This window comes from Lagenorhynchus albirostris, chromosome 2 (assembly GCF_949774975.1).
Source record: "Lagenorhynchus albirostris chromosome 2, mLagAlb1.1, whole genome shotgun sequence".
NCBI lineage: Eukaryota > Metazoa > Chordata > Mammalia > Artiodactyla > Delphinidae > Lagenorhynchus > Lagenorhynchus albirostris.
In genome coordinates, this window is record NC_083096.1 from 45,114,979 (window position 1) to 45,142,040 (window position 27,062).

General features: G+C 36.0%; 1 protein-coding gene across 4 annotated transcripts in view; it reads right to left on the bottom strand.

The window, feature by feature from the left end:
- Nucleotides 1–795: 795 nt before the first annotated feature.
- SWT1 (SWT1 RNA endoribonuclease homolog) overlaps nt 796–27,062 on the bottom strand; it is a 95,381-nt gene continuing 69,114 nt past the window's right edge. For all 4 annotated transcript variants that reach the window (XM_060131630.1, XM_060131603.1, XM_060131620.1 and 1 more), the window contains 3 exons: nt 23,085–23,151; nt 19,040–19,104; nt 796–5,757 (listed from right to left, as the gene is read on the bottom strand). In XM_060131630.1, coding sequence (XP_059987613.1) covers nt 5,628–5,757; nt 19,040–19,104; nt 23,085–23,151 — 262 coding nt within the window. In that variant the 3' untranslated portion in view covers nt 796–5,627. The remainder of the gene's footprint in view (nt 5,758–19,039; nt 19,105–23,084; nt 23,152–27,062) is intronic.

Below are 27,062 nucleotides of genomic sequence, written 5' to 3' on the forward strand. Positions count from 1 at the left end.
GAGTCAGTGTAAAATCCTTGAAATCACTTCTCAATTCCTATGTAACATGCTTAATGCAATAATATGTGGGAATACTTTGGGTCAAAGTTTACCTATATTACCATTGATGCCAAACAGGTAGTTTGGTAGCCAAAATTATGTTCTTTAAGTATGTTTTGAATATAAGAAGGTTTCATAAAGAAAAAAATAATGCTCAGTGACCAGTTCTGTTTATCCACATTTAAAAGGTAATTTTTTTTTTTTTTGAGGGAAGGACAAAATGGCATAGCCTTAGCATAAATTATTTTCTTTTTAAACCAGTATGGGTTTTGGAATAGTTTAGAAATGATATTGGTAATAACCACTCTTGCAATCAATAGTAATAGTGCACAAAACATACTAGACTAAATCCCTAAAAGTAGCAAAACTATAAAATACCTGTTTGAGTTAACAAAACAATTGATTATACTCAAGCATAAATCACAATAAATTCTTTTACTGTGATTTTCAAGGATAGGGTTTTGATTTTTGGCTTCTAGTATGTCTTAAATACTTTACCATTTTCAATGTTTTAGAATTCCTTACATAATCATATTTTAGGAAAAGACCTGGATTTGGGAATATCATTAGTGCTTAATATATTAGGTGTACGCCCTATAATCTCTCCAGATCTCAGAATTCTTAACTTAAAACTGAAGTAGGCAAAGGAGAAAGTCCCTCTAGGACATTACTGTAATTCCAGAGTTGCCTTTAGAAGACTATGAGTCACAGAAAACACGGTCTCTATTGGATTTATTAGTCAATTTTTTGTACCCTACTTTGTTTCAAAAAAGGATTTGAAGAGTCTCTCATTGAGACTTAAGATACAGGGTAAACTGAGTGAAAAAAGAGGAGAAAATGCCAACATATGAATCAAATATATCAATCTCAAATAGTAAGGCCAAGCCACAAATTTGGTCCTGTTAACAGGAGATCTATTAAATCAATTATCTGAAGGTTAAAAAGCAATTACTGTGAAGCATCAGTTTTCTTAATAAGACCAGAAGTTTCTTAAGAGTCTTAAAAATGATAATGATACATTGAGCAATAAGTAGAGTACATAAAGAGAGGGATGTATTCAAGTGCATATCATGGGTTCTTTAACTTACCGTTACTAGCACAATGGCCAATAAAGTACTTAGGCTTCACTGTTAGGAGCTCAATTCTCTATTGGGGGTTTGAATAAGGGTGAGAAGCAAAAGCTTGGTTATTAAGCTGAGTATATACAGAGTTGACATCTTGTGGAAATACAAGATATTTGCTCAGAGAGAACAACAGGACTAATACAATTTTAGCCTGGAGAAAGGCACACAGAATACCAAACTTCAGTGAGCGAGAGACTGAAACTTCTTAAGAGATGAACTGAACTGTCCTGCAAGTTAAGAATAAGAATTGCCAAGTTTGAAGGCATCTATCAAATGTAATGGTGGTCATCCAATCAATAATTAACAGGGCCAGCTATCCATTAAGGCTACTCTCAAATCATGATAGTAAGATCTACCTTCTGCATTATGCAAGTGTTCTGTCTCTATCTTAACCAAAAGTGATGCCAAATCCTTACAAGGTACAGGCTTGAAAGAAAACATCTGATAAGGGATTTGCATCCAGAGCTCTCTAAGCTCAATAAAACCATCCAGTTTTCAAATGGGCAAAAGGTTTAGAACAAGACACTCCACCAAAGAAGATAAATGGAGTCTAATAATAACATGAAAACATGCTTACTGTCATAGATCATTAGGAAAATGTAAAAAGCAAAATGACAACTGGAGCTCTCAAATTGCTGGAGAAATTACAAAATTGTAAGGTCAGTTTGGAAAAAGTTTGACAGTTTTTTATAAAGTTAAATATCCTATGGCACAGTAATCCCATTCCTAGGTATTTATCCAAGTGAGATGGAAACCTGTTCTTACAGAAACCTGTGTATGAATATAGCAGCTTTATTCATAATCACCAAAAACTGAAAATTCAAATATCCTTCCAACTGGTGAATGAATGGAAGGGTACATGAATAAAATGGAATACTACTCAGGAATAAAAACACTGAAGTATTTATTGATAAAACAACATGGATGGATCCTCAGAAGCATCATGCTAAGTGAAAAGCCAGCTTCAAAAGCCTCCATTTGCATAGCATTCTGGAAAAGAGCTACATGGATAGCAGACACATCAGTGGCTTCCTGAGGTGGGGATGGGAGTTGGCTACAAAGGGGCACAAGGGAATTTCGAGGAGCAATGGAACTCATTACTTGAGTGTGCTGGTGATTATGTGATTGTGTTTGACAAAACTCAAAACTACAGTTTTACACTTGAAAAAGTTTTGTCTTTCTAGCTTAACCAAACCTTTAAAGGGAAAAGCCTTTTTAAAAAAGTCTAGGACATGTCAATATTTTACCTGACTGGAAATCACATCAGGGAACTGTTCATCCCCACTGGCCATGCAAGGGTATGTACTGAGTTAATGTAGTTCAGCGATAACCATTAGTCTACAATAAGAGTTGCGAAGGCTAGGATACTGAATTTGGTTTGTAGTTAGGAGCAGCGAGCCATGTTGGTAACTGAGATTTGAGTGTCTTACTGCCTTACCTTATAGGTTCATAGCTGTAAATTCTGCTTAAGCTCATGGAGTTGCTTCTTTTCACTGGAGTGGGGTTTTTTGTTGTTTGTTGGCAAAATAGCTTAAAGAGCCACCAACTGGGAGGGAGACTGGACTGTCAGTCCAATCTAAATCGGAAAAGGAGTATGGGTGGCAGCACTTCCTAAGTGGAGGATGCATTTCATTATTCAGTAGTGAGGTATATTCCCTCTGAGAAGATAAAGGTAACTTCATCCCATCTCACACGGTAGGGAGCTAAAAGGCTCCAATAGATAGGTGGGCGTGGGGAGATGTCACATCAGGAGTATGAACAATAAAAGCTAGGTTCTTAAGGGAGACCACGACACTAAATAATTGTGGATCAACCCTGAAAGGGTGAAAGAACTTGTGTTTTAAGATGATGGCCAAAAGATCAAGGAAATAAAGTTTCAGGTTTGTCTTGTGTCCCCTGTCTTTCATGACAGGCAAAGACAATGATAGGAGAGTGAAATTAACCCATCTATGAAGTTCCAATCTGTGCAGTCCCAAGTGCCCACTGCAGGTCCTAACAGGAGGACCCAGTAGGGTACAACAGACTCTAAGTCTTTAGCCAACTTTTCTTTGGCTCAGAATGCTGGAAGAGCTGTGGCCTGGCCAAGCCAGGGGACCCTCCCTGGTCCTTTCCAGAAGGAAATGGACTATCTTGTGGAGGTAGGCTGGAAAAGGCTACAGTAAAATGGTTCCAGGAACTTTGCTGTCAAAATCCCCAGGGATGCTTCTCAGGAAGTTATCACCAGCTTCTCACTAAGGCAAGACTTTATGTAGAGAGCCCTTGCCCTCATGTGACTTTTCCCATCAGTCCCTTCTGGTTCATGGCATGCTTATGAAGCTTCTGCCCCAAATATAATAGCTATGTTTACTGAATGGAGATTTTAAAACCTGGAGTTCTAAAGATATGATAATTTCCCATGAAAACAAACTTACCAGGTGGGGCTTAGGATCCTTATGTCAACTGAGTTACTCCAATCCAGAGGGGAGACCCAGAAAAGAGCGAGCAGGGGATGGGAGGAAAGGGATACCTCAACTCCCACACTGTACTGTTAGAAAAAAAGTATAAATTAAAGTTTAAGATAAGAAAAGAAGGCAACAAAAAGAAGAAGAAAAAACCCCAAAACCCTTACATTTCAAAGAAACAAACACTAAAAAAATTTTAAAGAATGTCTTCTAAAGATAAAAATAAGACTAGAAAGTTAAAACATTTTCACATATCAAAATAAATATTTAGGGCTTCCCTGGTGGCGCAGTGGTTGATAGTCTGCCTGCCGATGCAGGGGACATGGGTTCATGCCCCGGTCCGGGAAGATCCCACATGCCGCGGAGCGGCTGGGCCCGTGAGCCATGGCCGCTGAGCCTGCGCATCTGGAGCCTGTGCTCCGCAACAGGAGAGGCCACAACAGTGAGAGGCCCGCGTACCGCAAAAAAAAAAAAAAAAAAAAAAAAAAAAATTTAAAAAAGGTTGAAAACTGACAAATTAACGCACAAAGTGAAAGACACATAGATTAGGATAAAATTAAAATCCACATGCATAGGGTGAAATACGTAGAAGTATTCAGATGATAGGAGTGAAAAGAAATTTCCTAAAAAGTATAACATATTAAAAAGATAAGAGAGAAAAAGGGAGGTAATGAAGCACAGCAAGGAGTTCCCTGGCAGTCCAGGGGTTAGGACTCTGCGCTTTCACTGCAGTGGCCCACGGTTCAATCCCTAGTCAGGGAACTAAGATCCTGCAAGCTGCGACCAAAACAACAACAACAGCAACAAAAACAAAGCAGGGCAAAACTCAATAACAACTAGAAGCAGCTGAGGGATAAAAGTCTGAAGACATATTTGGTAGGGGGAGGGGATGGAAAAGGAAAGAGGCAGACAGCAGAGGTGCTCTGGAAGCTTCTCCTTCTACCCAGGCTCATATCCCTGAGGGCACTTTGAGCCCCAGGAGGAGGTGTGGCTTTCTAAGCAAACAAAGCTCATCGGATCCTTCTTCCTGCTAGTGGGCATCCTGCATAGTTCTCTTTCATTGGAGGTTCACTTTTATAATCATACCTGTATGCAGTTCAGAAAAAAAATTTGGAAGTAAAATGAAAAGCAAAATCACTAAAAATAATTCATTGCTTTTTAAAAAAAATAAATTAACATTTATAATAGAATACCAAATTAGATTTAATCTAATGTATTAACAAAAGCATAATATACTTTAGTAAACAAGGATTTCCATAGATGGTATTTATAACTAAAGAAGTCAGTTAAACACTTGGTTTAGCCAGGGGCAAACATCAGCCACTGCTACCTGATAAATCCATGCTGTTTCACATTTAAGAGGACACTGAGCAGAGGGGTCTCCCTGTTTATCCCATGAGAAATGCACTGAGAAGTGACAAGGCCAGGGAAGAAAAGAGGCTACTGCAGCAAGTTGGAGCCAAAGTCAAAATTCTACTTCCCTTACCTTGGGGGAAGTAGAAGGGATACGTATTACGTATTGTGTCTACATGGAAGACAGTTTGATCATAGAACAGCCCAGGGTAAGATTTCTCTTGTGGAATATGGTGAGCATGGTCATGTCCTAATTCTTTCTTGAGGTTTGGAAACGTCTCTGGTCACATACCCAAATTTATTGTTGAGAGAGATGCTAATACTGTGTCCTGGGCCTTCCTCAGATGCCGCAGTGGCTCTTGCCCTAAGATGACCAAAAAGATGGCTCTCCTTTCCTTAGACACACTGGCTCAGTATTAGGAGTAGAGGTAGGGAGGTAAAGTCAACTTCAGACAAGTTGAGTTCACAGTTTATCCCACAATGGACACATCAGAACCTCAATGAGGTTGTCAGTAATAGGCAATCATCTTTTTGTACTTATGAGACATTGACATTTGAGACATTTCTTAAGACATTTCTTGCAAGTCTCCCGGGTTTGGCACAAAAGGTTGAAAGCTACTCTGTTGTTCCTGAAGACAGATGCATTCCTTCTAAGTTACAAAATCAGCACTTAGGTTCTATAGTTGAGCATGTCTTCACACCATCCCCTGTTTTTGGCCTCCATATAGACGGAGGCATTGCACTGTTGCATGGTGTGTTCCATCTCAACCAGCTGGCGGCATCCGATGGTTAACTTTTCCCTAGGGGATAAAGAAATTTTTCTATCACTACAAGAGAGCTAGTCAGATAAATTAAAAAAATCTTAATACAACAGGAGAACACTGGGAGTTGAAATACATTATTTGATATCTGAGAGCGAAAATGCCAAAGTTATGGATCCTTAGCCCAAACCAAACAACATGGGAGGATAAGCACTTAGCAGCACGGGTTCGCAGACAGTCAACATAGAGATGATTTTGGTGCAATTCCTTCATTCAGGAATAAAGCTTCCCATGGCAGACCTGCTGTCAACAAGAACGCTGTGGAGTAGATCACATATTTTTGTTTTATTTGGCTTGGGAGTTAGAGAACAGGTAAACTGGAGGATACTAAGAGGGTGCAACTCCAGACAGGAACAGACACTGGTGAGGGGATAGGAAGTTGACAGAGCTTCAACTCTTAAAAAGAATTGTCAAGATAGGTAACCTAGTCATTAACAAATGAATACTAGATAATTACTCTAAACCAGAGGTGGGGAAGCAGGGAGTAAAGGCCTGATATTTGCCATGACTACTCACAATTTTATCTAAGATGAAGCCTGGCTGGACTCTCAAAAGCTGACAGGAGGCCTACAAGCTGTGAGGTCTTTAAGTTATCGGTTAGAGCACCAATCCATTATACATGGTGTCTATAGAGTTCAAATCTCATGGAAACCTATTTAAATCTATTGAGAGATGGTCTACATAAGTTCACGAAGAATACCCAGTACCCAGTACAGCATCTGGTATATAAAGGTGTTCAAGAAATGGCAGTTATGAAAATTACACTGTTATGACTTCTTTGGCTTCTAAGATTGCTCTGAACCATGTCCAGAGTGTCGGGGAGGACTTCCAGCTGCCTTTGCACACTGCCCCTCCTCCCTCACGGATCCCTTGATGCAGGGTATGAAGAAAAAAGAAGTCAATCAGAGCTCAAGGACTAGGATGAGAGCTAGGAGCCGCAGCAAAGTAAATACACTGTATTTTGAGCAGCCTCACTTCCTGAAGACGTGTGGCTTCCCTGGGGCTGGCTGAAACCTGACTTTTGGCTTTGTGTTACCCTAGTCCTGTTTCCTGCATTTGGAGTGCTTAAAATCAGTGTTATGTCGTTGCCAGTTCTTTATAACTGCTCAGAAAATGATTTTCCGAAGACCCTAAGAGGTCCAAAATTGGAGAGATGTAAAATGTCTTCTTATAAACTTGAAAATGAAATAAAAAGGGCAGGCCCCTATTCCTGTTCTTGGTTACTTATTCCACATGTGGAAGAAGATTCCTTAGTAACTAGACTTTTAATCTATTTTGATGTCTTTTCTTTTTCTTCTCCTCTTTTTTCCTCCTCTCATAGCTAAGAGGAGAGCCCTATCCCCTCTTTTCATCCTAATGGCATTTGGTTTTACTTGTGGGAGTCAGCATTCTGACAATGGATTATCACCTACAGATTTTGTTTCCTGCATCAAGCTGTCATTGCTGGCTGAGGAAAGTACCAGGTGTTTTTCATCACATGTGTTGGGTCTATACTAGACTATGAAGATAGTAATTCTTGAGTTCCTTTTCCCTGTGGATTATATGCAGAATGGCAGAATATTAACACTTTTGTCTACCATTCTGTAGCATCCCCAATGAATCATCTCACCTTGGCTTTCACCTCCAGGTGATGAGATATTTACAACTGAGAGAAAGGCCATTACATATTTTGATATCTCTTAATTGCTAGAAAGTTCTTCCTTTACATTGGGCCTTAAAAAATTACCTATCTGACCTGTCTGCCTAAATTAAAACAAAACAAAAAGTTGCTATTCTTATTTCTTCTAATAGTACAAATATTTTATGTCCCTTATAGTGACCCTATTTCTCTTTTCCAAACTAAACAATCCCAACTCCTAATCCTTTCTGGAACAAAGCTCGAGACTGGAGGTTGCTTCTAGTTCTGCAATTCTATATTGCTCATGAAACTTCTAAAGAACTGCCGCTGTCTTTCTAAATTGTCCTATTATGAGTATCAAACTTAATTTGACCAAATCTCAGATGGGTCAAAATAACTGGAAACTTGATCAGATCAATTAAAAAATAATTCCAGTGGTTATCTGACTCATTTCCATAGCTAGTTTTGTCAAAGTGGCATGGCAGTAGTGAATTTAAGTGCCCTAACTCCAATATTTGATGCAGTTTTTCCAAAATCCTTTTTAGGTACAAGAAAAAAGTCTACAATGGATATGTTTTACAACTCTCTCAATGTTTCTATACATTTGCAATGTGCATCTCAAATAAAGGAAAAATGGAATACAGTGTAGTGCATATAAAAACAGTACATAAACAGTTTCTGATTCAGAAGGTCTGGGCTGGAGCCTTAGAGTTTGCATTCCTTGCAAGTTCCCAGGTGGTGCTGACACTCAGGTCCAGGAACCACAGCTCTAATGTAATCTAGAAGATACTACCATGGAGCCAATTCCTGGAGTCAGAAAGCAGTAATCCCTGAAAGCACCTGCTAGAAGGAAAACAAGGCTGCTCCTGATACACATGCCTCAGGCGGCATATTACGTGGATACGCCAGGTACTTTATGGAGCTGATGTCACAAACTAATGTGCATTTCACATAGAAAAAATGACCTTAGAGACTTGTCTTGCCAACATGTCAGAACATTCTGTCAAACAAAGTGAATTAAATACTGTTCCTATTTCTCATATATGTAGAAGATATCACACACAAGATATTTGTTTGATAATCTTGTTATAATTTACCATCCTGGATTTTCTGAGCAAACTCCTCATCTGCTCAGGGTAAGCAGTGCTCAGACCCCACTGGCAAGAGCAAAAGCTATAACAAAGAACCTACAAACTGCAGAAGACAGAAAACACTGATTTATACATATAAACATCAAGGTTCTACTGTGTCATGGAATTCAACTTTTGATCAAAGCTACTTTCAATCTGAAACCTTAATTACTTGCTTTATCAGAACCTACAAAATAGTTTTCTGTTCTTGAGCTACTTAATTTCCTCCCTATTGCAATAAATATGGTGTTGGGCACATCATAGCCTCTTCCTTCACAAGGAACACTTTACAAATCAAAAACAAAGATTAGCAAATTCAGACAATCTAAGTAACTGTCTTTGCCAAGTTAAATCATTCTTCTGTTCTCACCTCTGAGTCACAGGGAAACTCTGCTACCTCTTATCTATTGTGTTTGGCTCTGTGTCTAGTATAGACTACTGAAACGAAAAGAACCTCTGTCTTCTGGCAGCTTACATGAGCTGTGGAGTACACCAGAGGCTAATATGGGAGGGACCATTCACTGAAAATATGGCAAATAATTTCAAAACAAACAACAGAGTAACAAATCTAAAAGCTAATACCAAAAGCCCGTTGAACAGCAATCCCCATTTTCTAATGCATTCAAGATATTAGATGTATTTGATTTCTCTTAAAACTCACACTTTTAGGATATAAGAGGGAGCTTATTAATTAATATCATAATTCAAATCCCTGGCATAGTAAGTGGAGGGAAAACAAAGAGAAAAATGGGTACTACCACTTTAACTTTGAACATTCAAGCTTGACCCTTGCACCCTCCCCCCTGCAAAAAACAAACAAACAAAAAACCAAAACCTCCAAAGTATTTAAACAGTAAGCTGAAGTCAAAATAATTTTAGACACTTGATTGAAACCATCCTGCAAGGGACTCTGCCCTCCAAGTTATATATGGTGACCTTTCTACACCTTCAAAAGTATCACTAAGGTTGGAAGACATTGTATTTTTGACACAAATCTCATGTACACAAATCTTTAAATGTGGAGTATTTGTAAAGATATATAAATAAGAGTACAACTGATTAATTGAGAGTCTGAATATCCGGGTAAAAAACCATTTTCACCCCCAGCTACAACAGATAATGCATGCCCCACTGGCTTCAGATTTTCTTAGAAAACCTACTTTAATCTAGTGAGTGAGTGAATTTTCATAGTTATGCTGCCTAGTAACATTTGTGTATGATTATCAATCCTAGTGTCTTGATATCATCAAATATATTTATCAATCTAGAGTTTTACCAGTAGAAGCATCTTGATAATTAACTCTGTCACCATGTCTTCTCATACAATTTTATAGCTACACAAATATATCTGCAAATTACAAATGGCAAATAAACTGTGGTTTAGTGATACAGTGGCACATTACATAGCAGTAAAAATACCATCAGTTCTGTTACAGCTCTTGTTTAGAACACAAGAATTTGTTGCAACACCATCAATACATTAAGGAAGAATTTGAGCACAACAAAAATTTTGCATTTTCTTAAACAGGATTTCAACAGTGAAAAATGCTAGATGAACAGAGAAAACTGCACCGCAGCTGAACCAAACTGCTTAGGAATACACACAATACACACATGCATGTACTTCAAATACGTACCAGCTACCTCAGCTTTCCTCCTGTTATGAGCCACAACTATTCATATCTGGTGCTACACCCTTATATCCAATTTCAGATTCTACCACATCACACTAATCCACAGGCTACAACCTTTCCTATGATCACGTCCATAGCAAACTTCACCTTCTTTTAAAGGTAAAGTGTTAGATTTATTTTAGGACTTATGTATTTTTTAACCATTTTTTAACCATTTTAGGACCAATGTGTCCTAAAATGTGTAAAACTGTGATACTATTTAGATTAGGTTCCTATCTTGTTTTCAATGTCCTTTATTAAGTTTTTTTTTTTTTTTTCAGTACGTGGGCCTCTCACTGTTGTGGCCTCTCCTGTTGCAGAACACAGGCTCTGGACGCGCAGGCCCAGTGGCCATGGCTCACGGGCCCAGCTGCTCCGCGGCATGTGGGATCTTCCCGGACCGGGGCACGAACCCGTGTCCCTTGCATCAGCAGGCAGACTCTCAACCACTGCGCCACCAGGGAAGCCCACTTATTAAGTTTGTGAGTGATGTACCCCAACTCCACCTTTTCTATGAGACCTGTGGCTTTTATTGCATGAATTTGCATAGTTCAGTATGCAGTATGCAATCTGCATAACAGTGATACTTAGGAACACATATGTCATGTTATAATAGAACTGAGTGTAAACTGACTATTGCTCCATGCCTCAATGTGGATGAATCTCAATGTTGAAATAAGGAACAATACGAAGAGGGCAGACAGCAGAAGCAAGAAGAACAATTCTGCAGCCTGTGGAAGGAAAACCACATTCGCAGAAAGACAGACAAAATGAAAAGGCAGAGAACTTTGTACCAGATGAAGTAACAAGCTAAAACCCCAGAAAAACAACTAAATGAAGTGGAGATAGCAACCTTCCAGAAAAAGAATGCAGAATAATAATAGTGAAGATGATCCAGGACCTTGGAGAAAGAATGGAGGCAAAGATTGAGAAGATGCAAGAAATGTTTAACGAAGACCTAGAAGAATTAAAGAACAAACAAACAGAGATGAACAATACAATAACGGAAATGAAAACTACACTAGAAGGAATCAATAGCAGAATAACTGAGGCAAAAAACGGATAAGTGACCTGGAAGACAGAACGGTGGAATTCACTGCTGCAGAAAGGAATAAAGAAAAAACAATGAAAAGAAATGAAGACAGCCTAAGAGACTTTTGGGACAACATTAAGTGCAACAACATTCGCATTTATAGGGGTCCCAGAAGGAGAAGAAAGAGAGAAAGGACCTGAGAAAATATGTGAAGAGATTACAGTCGAAAACGTCCCTAACATGGTTAGGAAATAGCCACCCAAGTCCAGGAAGCGCAGAGAGTCCCAGGCAGGATAAACCCAAGGAGAAACAGGCCGAGACACATAGTAATCAAATTGACAAACATTAAAGACAAAGAAAAATTATTGAAAGCAACAAGGGAAAACGACAAATAACATACAAGGGAACTCCCATAAGGTTAACAGCTGATTTCTCAACAGAAACTCTACAAGCCAGAAGGGAGCGGCGCGATATATTTAAAGTGATGAAAGGGAAGAACCTACAACCAAGATTACTCTACCTGGCAAGGATCTCATTCAGATTCGACAGAGAAATCAAAAGCTTTACAGACAAAAAAGTTAAGAGAATTCAGCACCACCAAATCAGCTCTATAACAAATGCTAAAGGAAATTCTCTAAGGGGGAGACACAAAAGAAGAAAAGGACCAACAAACACAAACCCATAACAATTAAGAAAATGGTAACAGGAACATACACATCGATAATTACCTTAAATGTGAATGGATTAAATGCTCCAATCAAAAGACACAGGCTCGCTGAATGGATACAAAAACAAGACCCATACATACGCTGTCTACAAGAGACCCACATCAGACCTAGGACACATACAGACTGAAAGTGAGGGGATGGAAAAAGATATTACATGCAAGTGGAAATCAAAAGAAAGCTGGAGTAGCAATACTCATATCAGATAAAATAGACTTAAAAATAAAGAATGTTACAAGAGACAAGGAAGGACACTACATAATGATCAAGAGATCAATCCAAGAAGAAGATATAACAGTTATAAATATATATGCACCCAACATAGAAGCAACTCAATACATAAGGCAACTGCTAACTGCTATAAAAGAGGAAACTGACAGTAACACAACAATAGTGGGGGATGTTAACACCTCCCTTACTCCAATGGACAGATCATCCAGACAGAAAATTAATAAAGAAACACAAGCTTTAAATGACATAATAGACCAGATAGATTTAATTGATATTTATAGGACATTCCATCCAAACACAGCTGATTACACTTTCTTCTCAAGTGCACATGGAACATCCTCCAGGATAGATCACATCTTGGGTCACAAATCAAGCCTTGGTAAATTTAAGAAAACAGAAATCATATCAAGCATCTTTTCCGACCACAACGCTATAAGATTAGAAATCGATTACAGGGAAAAAAACGTAAAAAACACAAACACATAGAGGTTAAACAATATGTTACTAAATAACCAAGAGATCAAAGAAGAAACCGAGGAGGAAACAAAAAATACCTAGAGAAAAAAGACAACGAAAACACGACGATCCAAAACCTATGGGATGCAGCAAAAGCAGTTCTAAGAGGGAAGATTGTAGCAATACAAGCCTACCTCAAGAAACAAGAGAAATCTCAAAAAAACAATCTAACCTTACACCCAAAGGAGCTAGAGAAAGAAGAACAAACAAAACCCAAAGTTAGTTGAAGGAAAGAAATCATAAAGATCAGAGCAGAAATAAATGAAACAGAAACAAAGAAAACAATAGCAAAGATCAAGAAAACTAAAAGCTGGTTCTTTGAGAAGGTAAACAAAATTGATAAACCTTTAGCCAGACTCAACAAGAGAGGACTCAAATCAATAAAATTAGAAATGAAAAAGGAGAAGTTACAACAGACACCACAGAAATACAAAGTATCATATGAGACTACTACAAACAATTCTATGCCAAGAAAATGGACAATCTGGAAGAAATGGACAAATTCTTAGAAAGGTAAAACCTTCCAAGACTGAAACAGGAAGAAACAGAAAATATGAACAGACCAATCTCAAGTAATGAAATTGAAACTGTGATTAAAAATCTTTCAACGAACAAAAGTCTAGGACCAGATGGCTTCACAGGTGAATTCTATCAAACATTTAGAGAAGAGCTAACACCTATCCTTCTCAAACTCTTCTAAAAAATTGCAGAGGAAGCAACATTCCCAAACATATTCTATGAAGGCACCATCACTCTGATACCAAAACCAGATAAGGATACTACTAAAAAAGAGAATTACAGACCAATATCACTGATGAATGTAGATGCAAAAATCCTCAACAAAATACTAGCAAACAGAATCCAACAACACACTGAAAGGATCATACACCATGATGAAGGGATGCAAGGATTCTTCAATATATGCAAATCAATCAATGTGATACACCATATTAACAAATTGAAGAAGAAAAACCATATGATCATCTCAATAGATGCAGAAAAAGCTTCTGACAAAATTCAACACCCACTTATGATAAAAACTCTCCAGAAAGCAGGCATAGAGGGAACCTACCTCAACATAATAAAGGCCATATACAACAAACCCACAGCAAACATCATTCTCAATGGTGAAAAACTGAAAGCATTTCCTCTAACATCAGGAACAAGAAAAGGATGTCCATTCTAGCCACTATTATTCAACACAGTTTTGGAAGTCCTAGCCACGGCAATCAGAGAAGTAAAAGAAATAAAAGGAATACAATGGAAAAGAAGAAGTAAAGCTGGTACTGTTTGTAGACGACATGATACTATACATAGAGAATCCTAAAGATGCCACCAGAAAACTACTAAAGCTAATCAATGAATATGGTAAAGTTGCAGGATACAAAATTAATGCACAGAAATCTCTCACATTCCTATACACTAACAACAAAAGATCAGAAGGAGAAATTAAGGAAACAATCCCATTCACCACTGCAACAAAAATAATTAAATACCTAGGAATAAACCTACCTAAGGAGGTAAAAGACCAGTATTCAGAAAACTATAAGACACTGATGAAAGAAATCAAGATGACACAAACAGATGGAGAGATATACCATGTTCTTGGATTGGAAGAATCAATATTGTGAAAATGACTATTCTACCCAAAGCAATCTACAGATTCAATGCAATCCCTATCAAATTACCAATGGCATTTTTTTTACAGAACTGTAACAAAAAATCTTAAAATTTGTATGGAGACACAAAAGACCCCGAATAGACGAAGCAGTCTTGTGGGAAGAAAACGGAGGTGGAGGAATCAAGACTCCCTGACTTCAGACTATACTACAAAGCTACAGTAATCAAAACAATATAGTATTGGCACAAAAATAGAAATATAGATAAATGGAACAGGAGAGAAAGCCTAGAGAGGAACCCATGCACCTATGGTCAACTAATCTATGACAAAGGAGGCAAGGATATACCATGGAGAAAAGACAGTCTCTTCAATAAGTGGTGCTGGGAAAACTGGACAGCTACATGCATGTAAAAGAATGAAATCAGAACACTCCCTAACACCATACACAAAAATAAACTCAAAATGGATTAAAGACCTAAATGTAAGACCGGACACTATAAAACACTTAGAGGAAAATATAGGAAGAACACTCTTTGACATAAATCACAGCAAGATCTCTTTTGATCCACCTCCTAGAGTAATGGAAGTATAAACAAATGGGACCTAATGAAACTTAAAAGCTTTTGCAAAGCAAAGGAAACTACAAACAAGACAAAAAGACAACCCTCAGAATGGGAGAAAATATTTGCAAATGAATCAACAAAGGATTAATCTCCCAAATATATAAACAGCTCATGCAGCTCAATATTAAAAAAACAAACAACCCAATCCAAAAATGGGCAGAAGACCTAAATAGACATTTCTCCAAAGAAGGCATACAGATGGCCAAGAAGCACATGAAAAGCTGCTCAACATCACTAATTATTAGAGAAATGCAAATCAAAACTACAATGAGGTATCACCTCACACCAGTTAGAATGGGCATCATCAGAAAATATACAAACAACAAATGCTGGAGAGGGTGTGGAGAAAAGGGAACCCTCTTGCACTGTTGGTGGGAATGTAAATTGATACAGCCACTATGGAGAACAGTATGGAGGTTCCTTAAAAAACCAAAAATAGAATTACCATAGGACCCAGCAATCCCACTACTGGGCATATACCCAGAGAAAACTATAATTCAAAAATACACATGCACCCCAATGTTCATTGCAGCACTATTTACAATAGACAGGTCATGAAAGCAACCTAAATGCCTATCGACAGACGAATGGATAAAGAAGATGTGGTACATATATACAACAGAATATTACTCAGCCATAAGAAGGAACGAAATTGGGTCATTTGTAGAGATGTGGATGGATCTAGAGACTGTCATACAGAGTGAAGTAAATCAGAAAGAGAAAAACAAATATTGTATATTAACGCATATATGTGGAACCTAGAAAAATGGTACAGATGAAACGGTTTGCAGGGCAGAAATGGAGACACAGATGTAGAGAACAAATGTATGGACACGAAGGGGGGGAAGTGGCGGGGGTGGTGGTGGTGGTAGGATGAATTGGGAGATTGGGATTGACATATATACTCTAATATGTATAAAATAGAAAACTAATAAGAACCTGCTGTATAAAAAAATAAATAAAATAAAATTCAAAAAATAAATAAAAACAAGCCTTGATTCCCCATTCATATCATCTGAGAGGGTCCCTTTAAAGATGGAGGCTGATGGAAAATTTGAAAATGGCTATCACTTGTAGAATATATGACCACCATTATTGTATGTAATTTTTGTTTGTTTTTTGGCTGTCTTTCCTCCCCATCCACCAGCCCCCTTCCCCACCTTTAACATGAGCTAAAGGGCAGAATGGTGTGATGGGAAAAAGAAAAGAAAAATTTTGGTAAAGCTAGTATTTTGACAAGAACCCTAAATACTTCTTTATACATTAGTAGTTTCAAAAATAAACTACGAGAATCTTCGGGGAGAAGAATTTGTCAACAGATTATCAAGATCTTTTAAGATGTTCATAGTCTAAAGAAATAGAAACATGGTCAAAGATTTCTGCAGATACTGAACACAGTATTACATAAAGTGGTTTAAAAATGGAAATATGGTCAATGTCCAACATTTAAGGAAATACTTAACTGAATCATGGTACATTTAGACAATGTAAGTATATACAGACATTAAAAATGATGCTTGTTGAGATTCTGGTTACAGAGGTGTGGGTTATTGAGGTTTGTTAAGTTGGAAAATAAATAGTATACAGAACCATATATATACAGTATAATCTATGTAAAAGTATATTAAAAAATGAAATTTATCTGCAATTTCTGCATTTTTATAAGCATGTATTATATTGATTACATAATAAATAAAATTTTTAAGTAAAAACAAACAAACAAAACAATATGGATCAATGGAACAGAATAGAGAGCCCAGAAATAAATCCACACACCAATGGACAATTAATCTTCTACAAAGGAGGCAAGAATATACAGTGGGGTAAAGACAGTCCCTTCAGCAAGTGGGGTTGGGAAAGTTGGACAGCTGTATGTAAACCAATGAAGCTAGAACACACCCTCACACCATAAACAAAAATAAACTTAACATGGCTTAAAGACTTAAATAGAAGACAAGACACCATAAAACTCCTAGAAGAAAACATAGGCAAAACATTCTCTGACATAAATCGTAGCAATGTTTTCTTTGGTCAGTCTCTCAAGGCAACAGAAATAAAAGCAAATATAAACAAATGGGACCTAATCAAACTTATAAGCTTTTGCACAGCAAAAGAAACCATAAACAAAATGAAAAGACAACCTACAGAATGGGAGAAAATATTGGCAAATGATGCGACTGGCAACAGCTTACTTTCCAAAGTATACAAACAGCTCACACAACTCAACAACAACAAAAACAAACAACCCAATCGAAAAATGAACAGAAGACCTAAATAGACATTTCTCCAAAGAAGACATACAGACGGCCAGTAGGCACATGAAAAGATGCTCATCATCCCCAATTAATAGAGAAATGCAAATCAAAATTACAATGAGGTACCATCTCACACCAGTCAGAATGGAAATGGGTGTGGAGAAAAGGGAACCCTTTTACACTGTTGGTGGGAATGTAAATTGGTGCAGCCACCATGGAAAACAGTATGGAGGTTCTTCAAAAAACTAAAAATAGAGTTGCCATATGATCCAGCAATCCCACTCCTGGGCATACACCCAGACAAAGCTATAATTTGAAAAGATACATGCAGCCCTGTGTTCACAGCAGTACTATTTACAATAGCCAAGACATGGATACAACCTAAATGTCCACTGACAGATGAATGGAGAAAGATGTGGTATACACACACACACACACACACAGACATACACACACACACGATGGAATATTACTCAGCCATAAAAAAGAATGAAATAATGCCATTTGCAGCAACAGGGATGGACCTTTTAAGTGAAGTAAGTCAGAAAGATATGATATCACTTACACGTGGAATCTAAAATATGACACAAATGAACATATCTTTGAAACAAAAACAGACTCACACATACAGAGAACACACTTGTGTTTGCCAAGGGGGAGGCGGGGTCGGGGAGGGAAGGATTGTGAGTTGGGGGTTAGCAGATGCAAACTATTACATTTAGAATGGATAAACAACAAGGTCCTACCATATAACACAGAGAACTATATTCGATATCCTGTGATAAACCATAATGGAAAAGAATATGAAAAAGAATATAAATATATATGTATAACTGAGTCACTTTGCTGTACAGCAGAAATTAACACAACACTGTAAATCAACTGTACTTCAATAAAATTATTAAAAAAAACCAATATGGGTTGGGGGTTGGGGGCAGGGGTTATGGGACTGGAGGGCAACCCTGGAAGGGTTAAATGGGTATCTAATCCTCATGAATTTGTCTGCCTTGGCCCAGGATTGAAGGGCTTTACACCTATACCCTGTGCGTACTACGTATATATCCCCACTAAGGAGAACATGGGAGGGAGGATACAAATAAAGGCGGGTAAAGGTCTATTTTATCAACTGAATGGCAGGCATATGAGTATTCTTTATACGAGCTGTTCTTCAAAACATAGACTGGGGAATGTAGACTCTTTCAAAGGGTCTGTGAGGTCAAAGGTATTTCCGTAAGACTAAGACGTGATTTGCCTTTTGAATTCTCGTCCTTATGAGAGTGTACAACAGTTTTCCATAGATATGTAACATGGGATTACTGAGACTAAATGCAAAAGAAGCAATGAGAATCTACCTGTCTTCTATTAAGTCAGACATTAAGAGATTTGCAAAAATCTCTTACAACGCCATGCTTGTAAGTAATATTTTGTGTTTGGGAAAAATTATTTTCATAATTATGTTACTTATCATAACATGTAATTAGCTGTTATTTTTAAATGAATATTTTTAAATTTCTCAATTCTAATTTCTAATACAGTAAATTTAGATAGATAAGACCCACATAAACAAAAGCTCTTAGGGGTGTTCAGTATTTTTAAAAAATATAAAAGAACCTTGATGCCCCAAAGCTTGAGAACCACTTTCAAACTTAAACTTGCTATATGCATACATACATACACACACAGCTCTTATATATGTATATTTCATATTTAGAAAGGTTAAAAAAATGTCATAGTTTAGTGAAGACATAAAAAGAACCCTTCAGCACCACCACCAAGTGGTGCTATACATGGTAAAAGAGTGTTACACTGATATATCTACACACAGATATGACTTACCGATACTCAGCCTGTGAAACACAATCATAAAGTTCCTGGGCAGTAAATTTGACATTTTTATTTACCTGAAAAGAACCAAGATATAGCTATTTAAAATGCATATTAAGTCAAATGAGTGGTGAGAGCACAATTAGAATGGCCCATATTCTGAGGAAGCAGAATGTCAAGTTTCTAGTTTTTGCATAAAAAGGACTAAATAATAACAATTAGAAGATCAGTGACCATAATACTAACACTGAACTATGTGTAAAAATATTAGTCCTATTGTTACAACTTAATCTGTTCACAGAACCAGAAGAAGTGAGATGGTCCTGAGGTTAGTGGGAATCTCAAAAAGCAGATGATCATTTTATACATCAAACGGACAGAAAAAAATGTGTAGTACATGAAACACTAAATTCTACCACTACTGGCTCTTATCAACAGATTCATGCATCAATTAGCCTAGCCCTAATGTATTTATTCAATATTTATTTTCTGGGAGAAGTAAATAAATTGTTAAAAAAAATTTTAACAGCTGTACTTAAAAGACTAGAGTAGATCTGGGGTTCCATAGGTAGACTACTGTAAGCAGAATCAGCCAGCTCTTATTTCATGAATAGAAATAATTCAAGCTGAAAGAAAAAGTTAAATATTCAACTCTAACAACATTTGAATACTATGATTGACACTTCTGAAAGTTATTACTGAATAACTTTCATTTAAACACTAAGGTTATAAACTGTGTGGAAAGATCTACCTGTTTAGGAAAAAGCCTGATTTATAGACATTTTCTGAAGAAATGTGTTTTTCAGACTACTGAGGTCTAAGTATTTAAACTAATATGTTTAAGTTTATAAATATTATAATTCAGAGACAATTTACAACACTATAAAAATATAAAAGTCCTTCATCATACAAAAACTTGTTGTGGCACACGTGGAGAACACACTGAAGGAATCCTGTATTTCTTGCGACTTACCACTGATTTAGACAGTATTGTACTTAAGTTGCAAGGAACAATCTGGAAATTTGTAGAAGGAAATTCTTTTTATCAGATTACTCAAGATATAACCCAGTGTCTAAGTTTTTAGAGATTCTGTATTAGTGAAGGGAAACTAAATGAGACTATCTTCTATTCAATTTACTTTTAAAAATACTCAAGCTATTATTAGCCGTATGCAGGTTTTTTTTTTTGTTTTTTTTTTTTTTTTGCTGTACGCAGGCCTCTCACTGTTGTGGCCTCTCCCATTGCGGAGCACAGGTTCTGGACGCACAGGCTCAGCGGCCATGGCTCACGGGCCTAGCCACTCCGCGGTATGTGGGATCTTCCCGGATCGGGGCACGAACCCGTGTCCCCTGCATCGGCAGGCGGACCCTCAACCACTGCACCACCAGGGAAGCCCCGTATGCAGTTTTTTGATGAGGAAAAATGCTCCTACCCAGATTTAATTAACACTACTTTAAAGATTTATATCATGAAAGTTTTCTATGGATTTTAGGGTTTTGCTTATTTGCAAAAGTTCTACGAGCTTCCTCAGTATTTTCATAAGGTCACCATATTTGTATAGAAAATGTTCCATTCACTGAAGGTTAAAAACACATAGTTTTTAAATATAACAGTTGAAATGTATATAATCCTAAATTTTTCACTTAAAATTAGGATTATATATTTATATACAATTTAATGTTATTTAATTATACATAATATTTACTATTATATTTAATGATTTATGAAATTGGTGTATAATTGATCATGATTAAGTACTTTATAATTTTTATTAAAATAATCTTCCAAAAATGTTCTAAAATATACATTTAGAGTTAACTTATCGACCAGTCCAATTCCTATTTCTTTACATATTCTGCCCTGGTCTCAAGGGCCTTTGATATTTTCACTACTGCCCCAACATGCTAGGACCTATAATGTATCCAAACTTAGGCCAGCAAATTTCAACAATCAACACTGCAGATCTTTGATCAGAAGATGAATGGAATAATCTATTCTCTATCAACTGCTAAGAAAAATCAGCTGAAGAACTGATTTTGAACCTGATATAATATGAATACAAAATAGTTTTTGAAGCCATTAGTAGATTTTTAGCAAAAAGTATTTAGATTTATCTTTACTTTAAAAAACAATCATCCACGTACATTTAGACACTTATCCCAGAACGTGGCTGGAGTGTAAGTGTGATGTGGCTCCAGGTTACAGCAGATGACTTATAAAGTAGGCAGTTAATCTACTACTAATAAAGGAAAACTGAAACACAAATTCATGGCATACATCACAGGTTCTAGCCTGAAATATACCATTTCATTCTATTCATTAATTCTGATACAAGACATTTTAAATTACTCATATTGGGACATTTTAAATTACGCTATTAAATATCATTTAATAATTCCCAGAAAACAAAGAACTAAAAGATACCTCCCCATCAGTAAACGTTAGAGTTGTGATTGTAAATGGATTATGGAATTGGTGTCGTTAATTCTTAGCTGTACTATTTACAGTGAATGCCAAATATCAGAAATGACTATATTATTTTTAATTCTTAAAAAATCAAGATCAGAAGGCAAAGGTTAAGTATAAAAATAGCCAAACATCTTAAAAAATTTAAATCGTTGTATCACTGTTTATGATGTGAGACAAATATATCCAATGTAGTAACTGGTACTGGGGAGGAAGTTCTGCTAAGAGAAATACTTTCAAAATCTGGGACTCAGATCCACATATTCTTATAAATAGCAAGTTGGGTATTTTCTCCTAATGCTCTCAGCAACAGAAAGCACTAAATCCAAAGAAGACGTATATATCAGATTTTTCAAGGATATGTGATTTTAAAATTGTCCCCATTGTTTCTACAAATATATTTTTATTGAATTTGAAATTCAGAAAGTATAATGAAATAATTATTTCACTGAATCATCTCAAAAGAGATGATTTAAAAAGTACATGTAACTTTAAAAAAGTACATGTAAACAACCACTCTTTCCTTAAATAAAATAAGTAACACTTATTGAACACTTACTCTGTGCTTGGTACTGTTTGGAGCACTTTATATATACTAAGTTATTTAGTCTTTAAAGAATAGCTGTAATTTATCTACTTATGTTATTCCCATTTTACAGATGAAGCAACTGAGGCAAAGAGAATTAAATAACTCGTCTAAGATCATACAGTTAATAGGCGGCAACATTTGAACATGAGTAGTTTGACTTCAGAGTCTGTGTTCTTAGTCACTAGGTTCTTAATGTAAGATGTGGCATAAAAAAGTTAAATAAAGAGCTAACCAGGAATAAAAGTGAAGAAATATATTTAAAGAAGTTTGACTCCATAAGAAAAGTGACACCTGAAAATACGTCATATTCCTTTATTTAGAGTATTTTAAAAATTAAACACACACACACTTAAAAAGAAAGAATATATGGGCACATGGGTAAAGAACTTTAGGCAAACAAAAACTGAAGATCAACAGAATACTTTCCTTGGATCAACAAGGATAAGAAAAGCATGCAGATTAATTTACAAAATACACTGGAGCCTCACCAGAACTTTAATTCCAAGGTCTATACTGCTGCTATGGAGGAAACTAAATTATAGCTTTCTTTTTCAGCAATCAGTAGTTCTCAACCGGAGGTGGTTCTTCCTCCCTAGGGGCCATCTGAGTGAGTGGGGTGCGGTGGGAAGATATTTTTGCTTGTCACACTGACTGGGGGAGCTACTGGCATTTAGTATCTGAGGAGCAGAGATGTTAAAGCATCCTGCAACGTTCCACACAATGAAGAAATGACCTGTCCAAAATGCCAACAGCACCCCTGATGAGAAACAATTCTGTATTGGATAAAGTGTATTATTATAGGTCTCTACTGTATGTTTTTACTTAGAGAATGAAAAAAAGAAAAAAACTGACTGGCACTGGCAAACTTCTGTGGCATTCAAGAATTTAAAGCAAATATCAATTAAATAGCATTTGATTACATTTTAGAACACCTATGTTTGTTTATATTAAAGCTTGATTATAATGGAAATATGATAAACATTTAAAAATATTTCTCCTACCTCATACTTGATTAGGAAGTTATAGAGGGTCTCAACATCTTGATAATTACTACTGGGTGCCAAAATCCTAAAAAATAAAATAAAAACAAAGGAGGAAGAATGAATGATTTAAGAAAAAACAATACCTTGAACTTTTCTCCCAGCACATATTCATACTGTGAGAGATACCTTATTGTATAACAAGCTTATTAAAATGTTTACAATCTTTTGGGGGCTTTATTTATCAATTACAGTTATAAAACCAACAAATAACTTCAACAAATATCGATTATCAATTGATATCAAATTATTAAAAGATTTTTGTTTACTTATATTAATATTTACATCATCAGTTAATCAACAACCATTAGCATTCTAACATGAAATTATAGTTCACATTTTGAGTTACAATGATATATATTTTTCAAAAGGTAGGTAGAAATGTGAAGTACCTTTACACTCCTTATCTTTTAAGCTGCAGATAAAGCTTAAAGATTTTCCACAAAAATGTGCAACCAATCCAAGTGGACAACTGATATAAACTATCAAACACATAAAAAAAAATCCTAATAAAGATTCTGTGACTAAATTCAAATAATACTGTTTGAACTAACAGCGTAGCAGTTGATGAAAAAGCATTAGTAATCAGACTATGTCAGTTGTTAGAAGTAACACTGACTCATAAAAATAACATAAAAACAGGGCTTCCCTGGTGGCGCAGTAGTTGAGAGTCCGCCTGACGATGCAGGGGACACGGGTGCGTGCCCCGGTCCGGTAAGATCCTACATGCCGCAGAGCGGCTGGGCCCGTGAGCCATGGCTGCTGAGCCTGCGCGTCCAGAGCCTGTGCTCCGCACCGGGAGAGGCCACAACAGTGAGAGGCCCGGCCCGAGTACCGCGAAAAAATAAATAAATAAAGTAACATAAAAACATAAAATGGAAACAAGAAATAAAAAGAAGGAAATGGAAGACCATGTTTCTCCCTCTAGCGGTAAAGTATTAATTCTCATTTTCTTATACTAAGTATTTTTTTAATTCTTTCAAGATGAATTTTTTTTCTTTTGAAAAAAGGGAAAGAAAAGGAAAGCAGTCCTTTCATTATGGCAAAGTGGTTAAGAGCAATGTCTGCCTGGGTTCTGTGTTCTTGAGTGAGTTCTGTGCGACTTATTTTCCTTATCTGCTAAATGAGGATGGTGACAGTCTTTACTTCATAGGATTATAGTGACAATTAAACAAGTTACTGTAAAGTCTTTATAACAGTGTCTGATATACAGCAAGTACTATATATATGTATATATAAAATAGTAACAATAACAACTATTACCATCTAATGCCTAATACTTTCAAGCCACAGAATAAGTTCATGATGATTTAACTTATGAGAAATCAATCCACCCCAATTAATTCTTAAATTCCAAGTGCCTTTTAATTACAACAGTGTCTCTAGGTTCTCACATCCTTGCCAATGCTTGATGCTGTCAGACATTAGAGTTAACTCATCTCAATAAACTTAATTAGATCTTTAAACAAGTTGGCCCTCATGAGACTTGTGGGAGAGCTTTTATAAATAATTTCTCAGGATATAGTCAAATTTTTAAATGGGTCATACTCTTTTGGAGGAGACACATACAGAATATCTTTAAGAACAAACAAATATCTGCCTATGGGTCTTCCCTGGAGGTCCAGTGGTTAAGACTCTGTGCTCCCAATGCAAAGGGCACGGGTTTGATCCCTGGTTGGGGAGCTGAGATCCTGCATGCCTCACGGTGCACCCAAAAAAAATCTGCCTAAAAATGTTTCATAGAAAAAATTATTCTCCCAACAAGTAATTTTAAGACACAATCTCAATACCGAAAAAAAGAAAGAAAAAACAAGAGGATAAATACATTGGAGAGAGTCCATAAATAATTTGTTTTCAAATATGAGAACAAAGCTATATAGATAAGCTAAACTAATCTTCTAGAAAAGCAATGGAAAAATAGTGTGTTCCAACTTTGTAACCTAGTGTAAACAAACTATAAGCAATGTAGAATAATTTACACCCATTCTTTTTTATAGCTTTGGAAATAATCCAAACTGTCCATAAAGAGGGTAAAAAAATAGATAAAACAAGATGTTTTATAAGAGAGCCTTATAAATTTCAAGCAAAGTACGCTCTTTGCCAGAGAATAAAGTTAACATTTCTCTGTACTGAAATATTTTGCAGAAAAACTAGTTTTAGGTAAAACAGTCATTTATCTATAGCAACAAGTCATAGCCATAGTACGAAATAAAGAAAACAATTACATCATCCTAGTTTTCCAATTAGCAAAAACTGAAAAAATTTTAAACTCCCAGCATGGTTTTATTTTTTTTAACAGTCTTACTGTTGAAGACTGTAAAACTATTTTTTAACAATCTTATTGTTTATTTTTTAAGTCTTACTATTCACTCATTTTAACAATTCAATGATTTTTATAAATAAATTTACTGAGATGTACAATGATGTACATTGTACAAACTTAAATACTTGATTATTTGACAAAATTTCCACAGAATTATATTCTAATGAAAAAAGGCTTATTGGGATGTCAGCATCATTCACAAGTATATTACTATTATACTCAGAATAAAATTGTACATGTTATTTTTTAAAACAAGGATACACATTATAGGATTTGTTATAAAATTTGCTACTCTTAAAAATGTTTTGATTCACTGTACAGTAGAAACACAGCACTGTAAAACAACTATACCCCAATTTAAAAAAATGTTTTGAGGTAAATTGAGCCCCAAAGAGACTAGACAATATTTATTAAAATACACTCAATTTAGGGTTGAATTTAGACTTCATTATGTCCAATGAAGTTTGAGATTATGAGAATGGAATTTGGCCTGGTATAAACAAAAACTGCCAACTTTTACTAACTAGAAGTACAGCTTGTTGAAAATACACAAAAAATGAAATGGAGAAAAATAGTTTATGGACTTTCATGCCTTAGTAATTCCCCACACAAAAATTCTTGAGAGGTCAGCCTTCTCTATAGCTTTCTCATTTCTTTTTAAAATACCAGCACAAAGACAAAAGACTCTTAGAATGAAAGTCCTAAAATTACCCTTCAATGGCAACTTTTAAAAAGAATAATAGAAAGAATTAGCCCTTAGAGAAAATGGCCATTTTTAAATTTATAAATATATCCACATCTGTTTTTCAAGAGAAATTCATAACAATCAATAAGTATATATCAAATGCATACTATTCTCTCAAATGTATATGATACTAAGAGCTATGGAATATAAAAGAAAAAAGACATGGTTGCCTATCTTCAAGTTGTTATAATCTTGAAATTTCACTTTAGAATTTTGGAATCAGAATTAGGAAACAGACTGAAGTAGGATTTAATCTGCTGCTCGCAGATTATTTACAAACCAAGTTGATCAAGTTACCTACTTTTCTGTACCCCAGCTCCTCACCTGTGAAATGAGGAGAAAGTAGTATTTACTGAATAAGGTTATTATATGAAGTAAATAAAACAATGTATCTAAAATACCAAAATGTTTATTAGCACAATGCCTGGCACATGTCAATAAATATTAGGTGCTATGAAAACCAGTTTTCAGATGTAGAAACCAAGGCTCAAGGTTGTAAAAAACTTGCCCAAGATTACAGAGTGGTGGTAGGTACCTAAATCTCTATTGGTTTGACTCTGGAGTCCATGCTTTTTCCACTAATAAAAAAGGATAACCCGCACATCTTCTTGCCTTAAATGATTTTATGAAATCAAATGAAATAAAGTTCTTTAAAATCTTTTAAGAATTTCATATGTAAGCAAAAACAACCTCGTTAATTTGCCTTGTATCAAATGCTTCTGGCAAACTAGTCTGTGTATGTTCAAACACTAAATCTTTGTAGTTGTTATATCTTTTTCAAAACCACAAAGGAAGTCAGTAGCAGAACCAACAAGTCCTGACTCTTAACCACATAAGCACTTTGAGTTTTCTATTTATTTACGAGCAATTA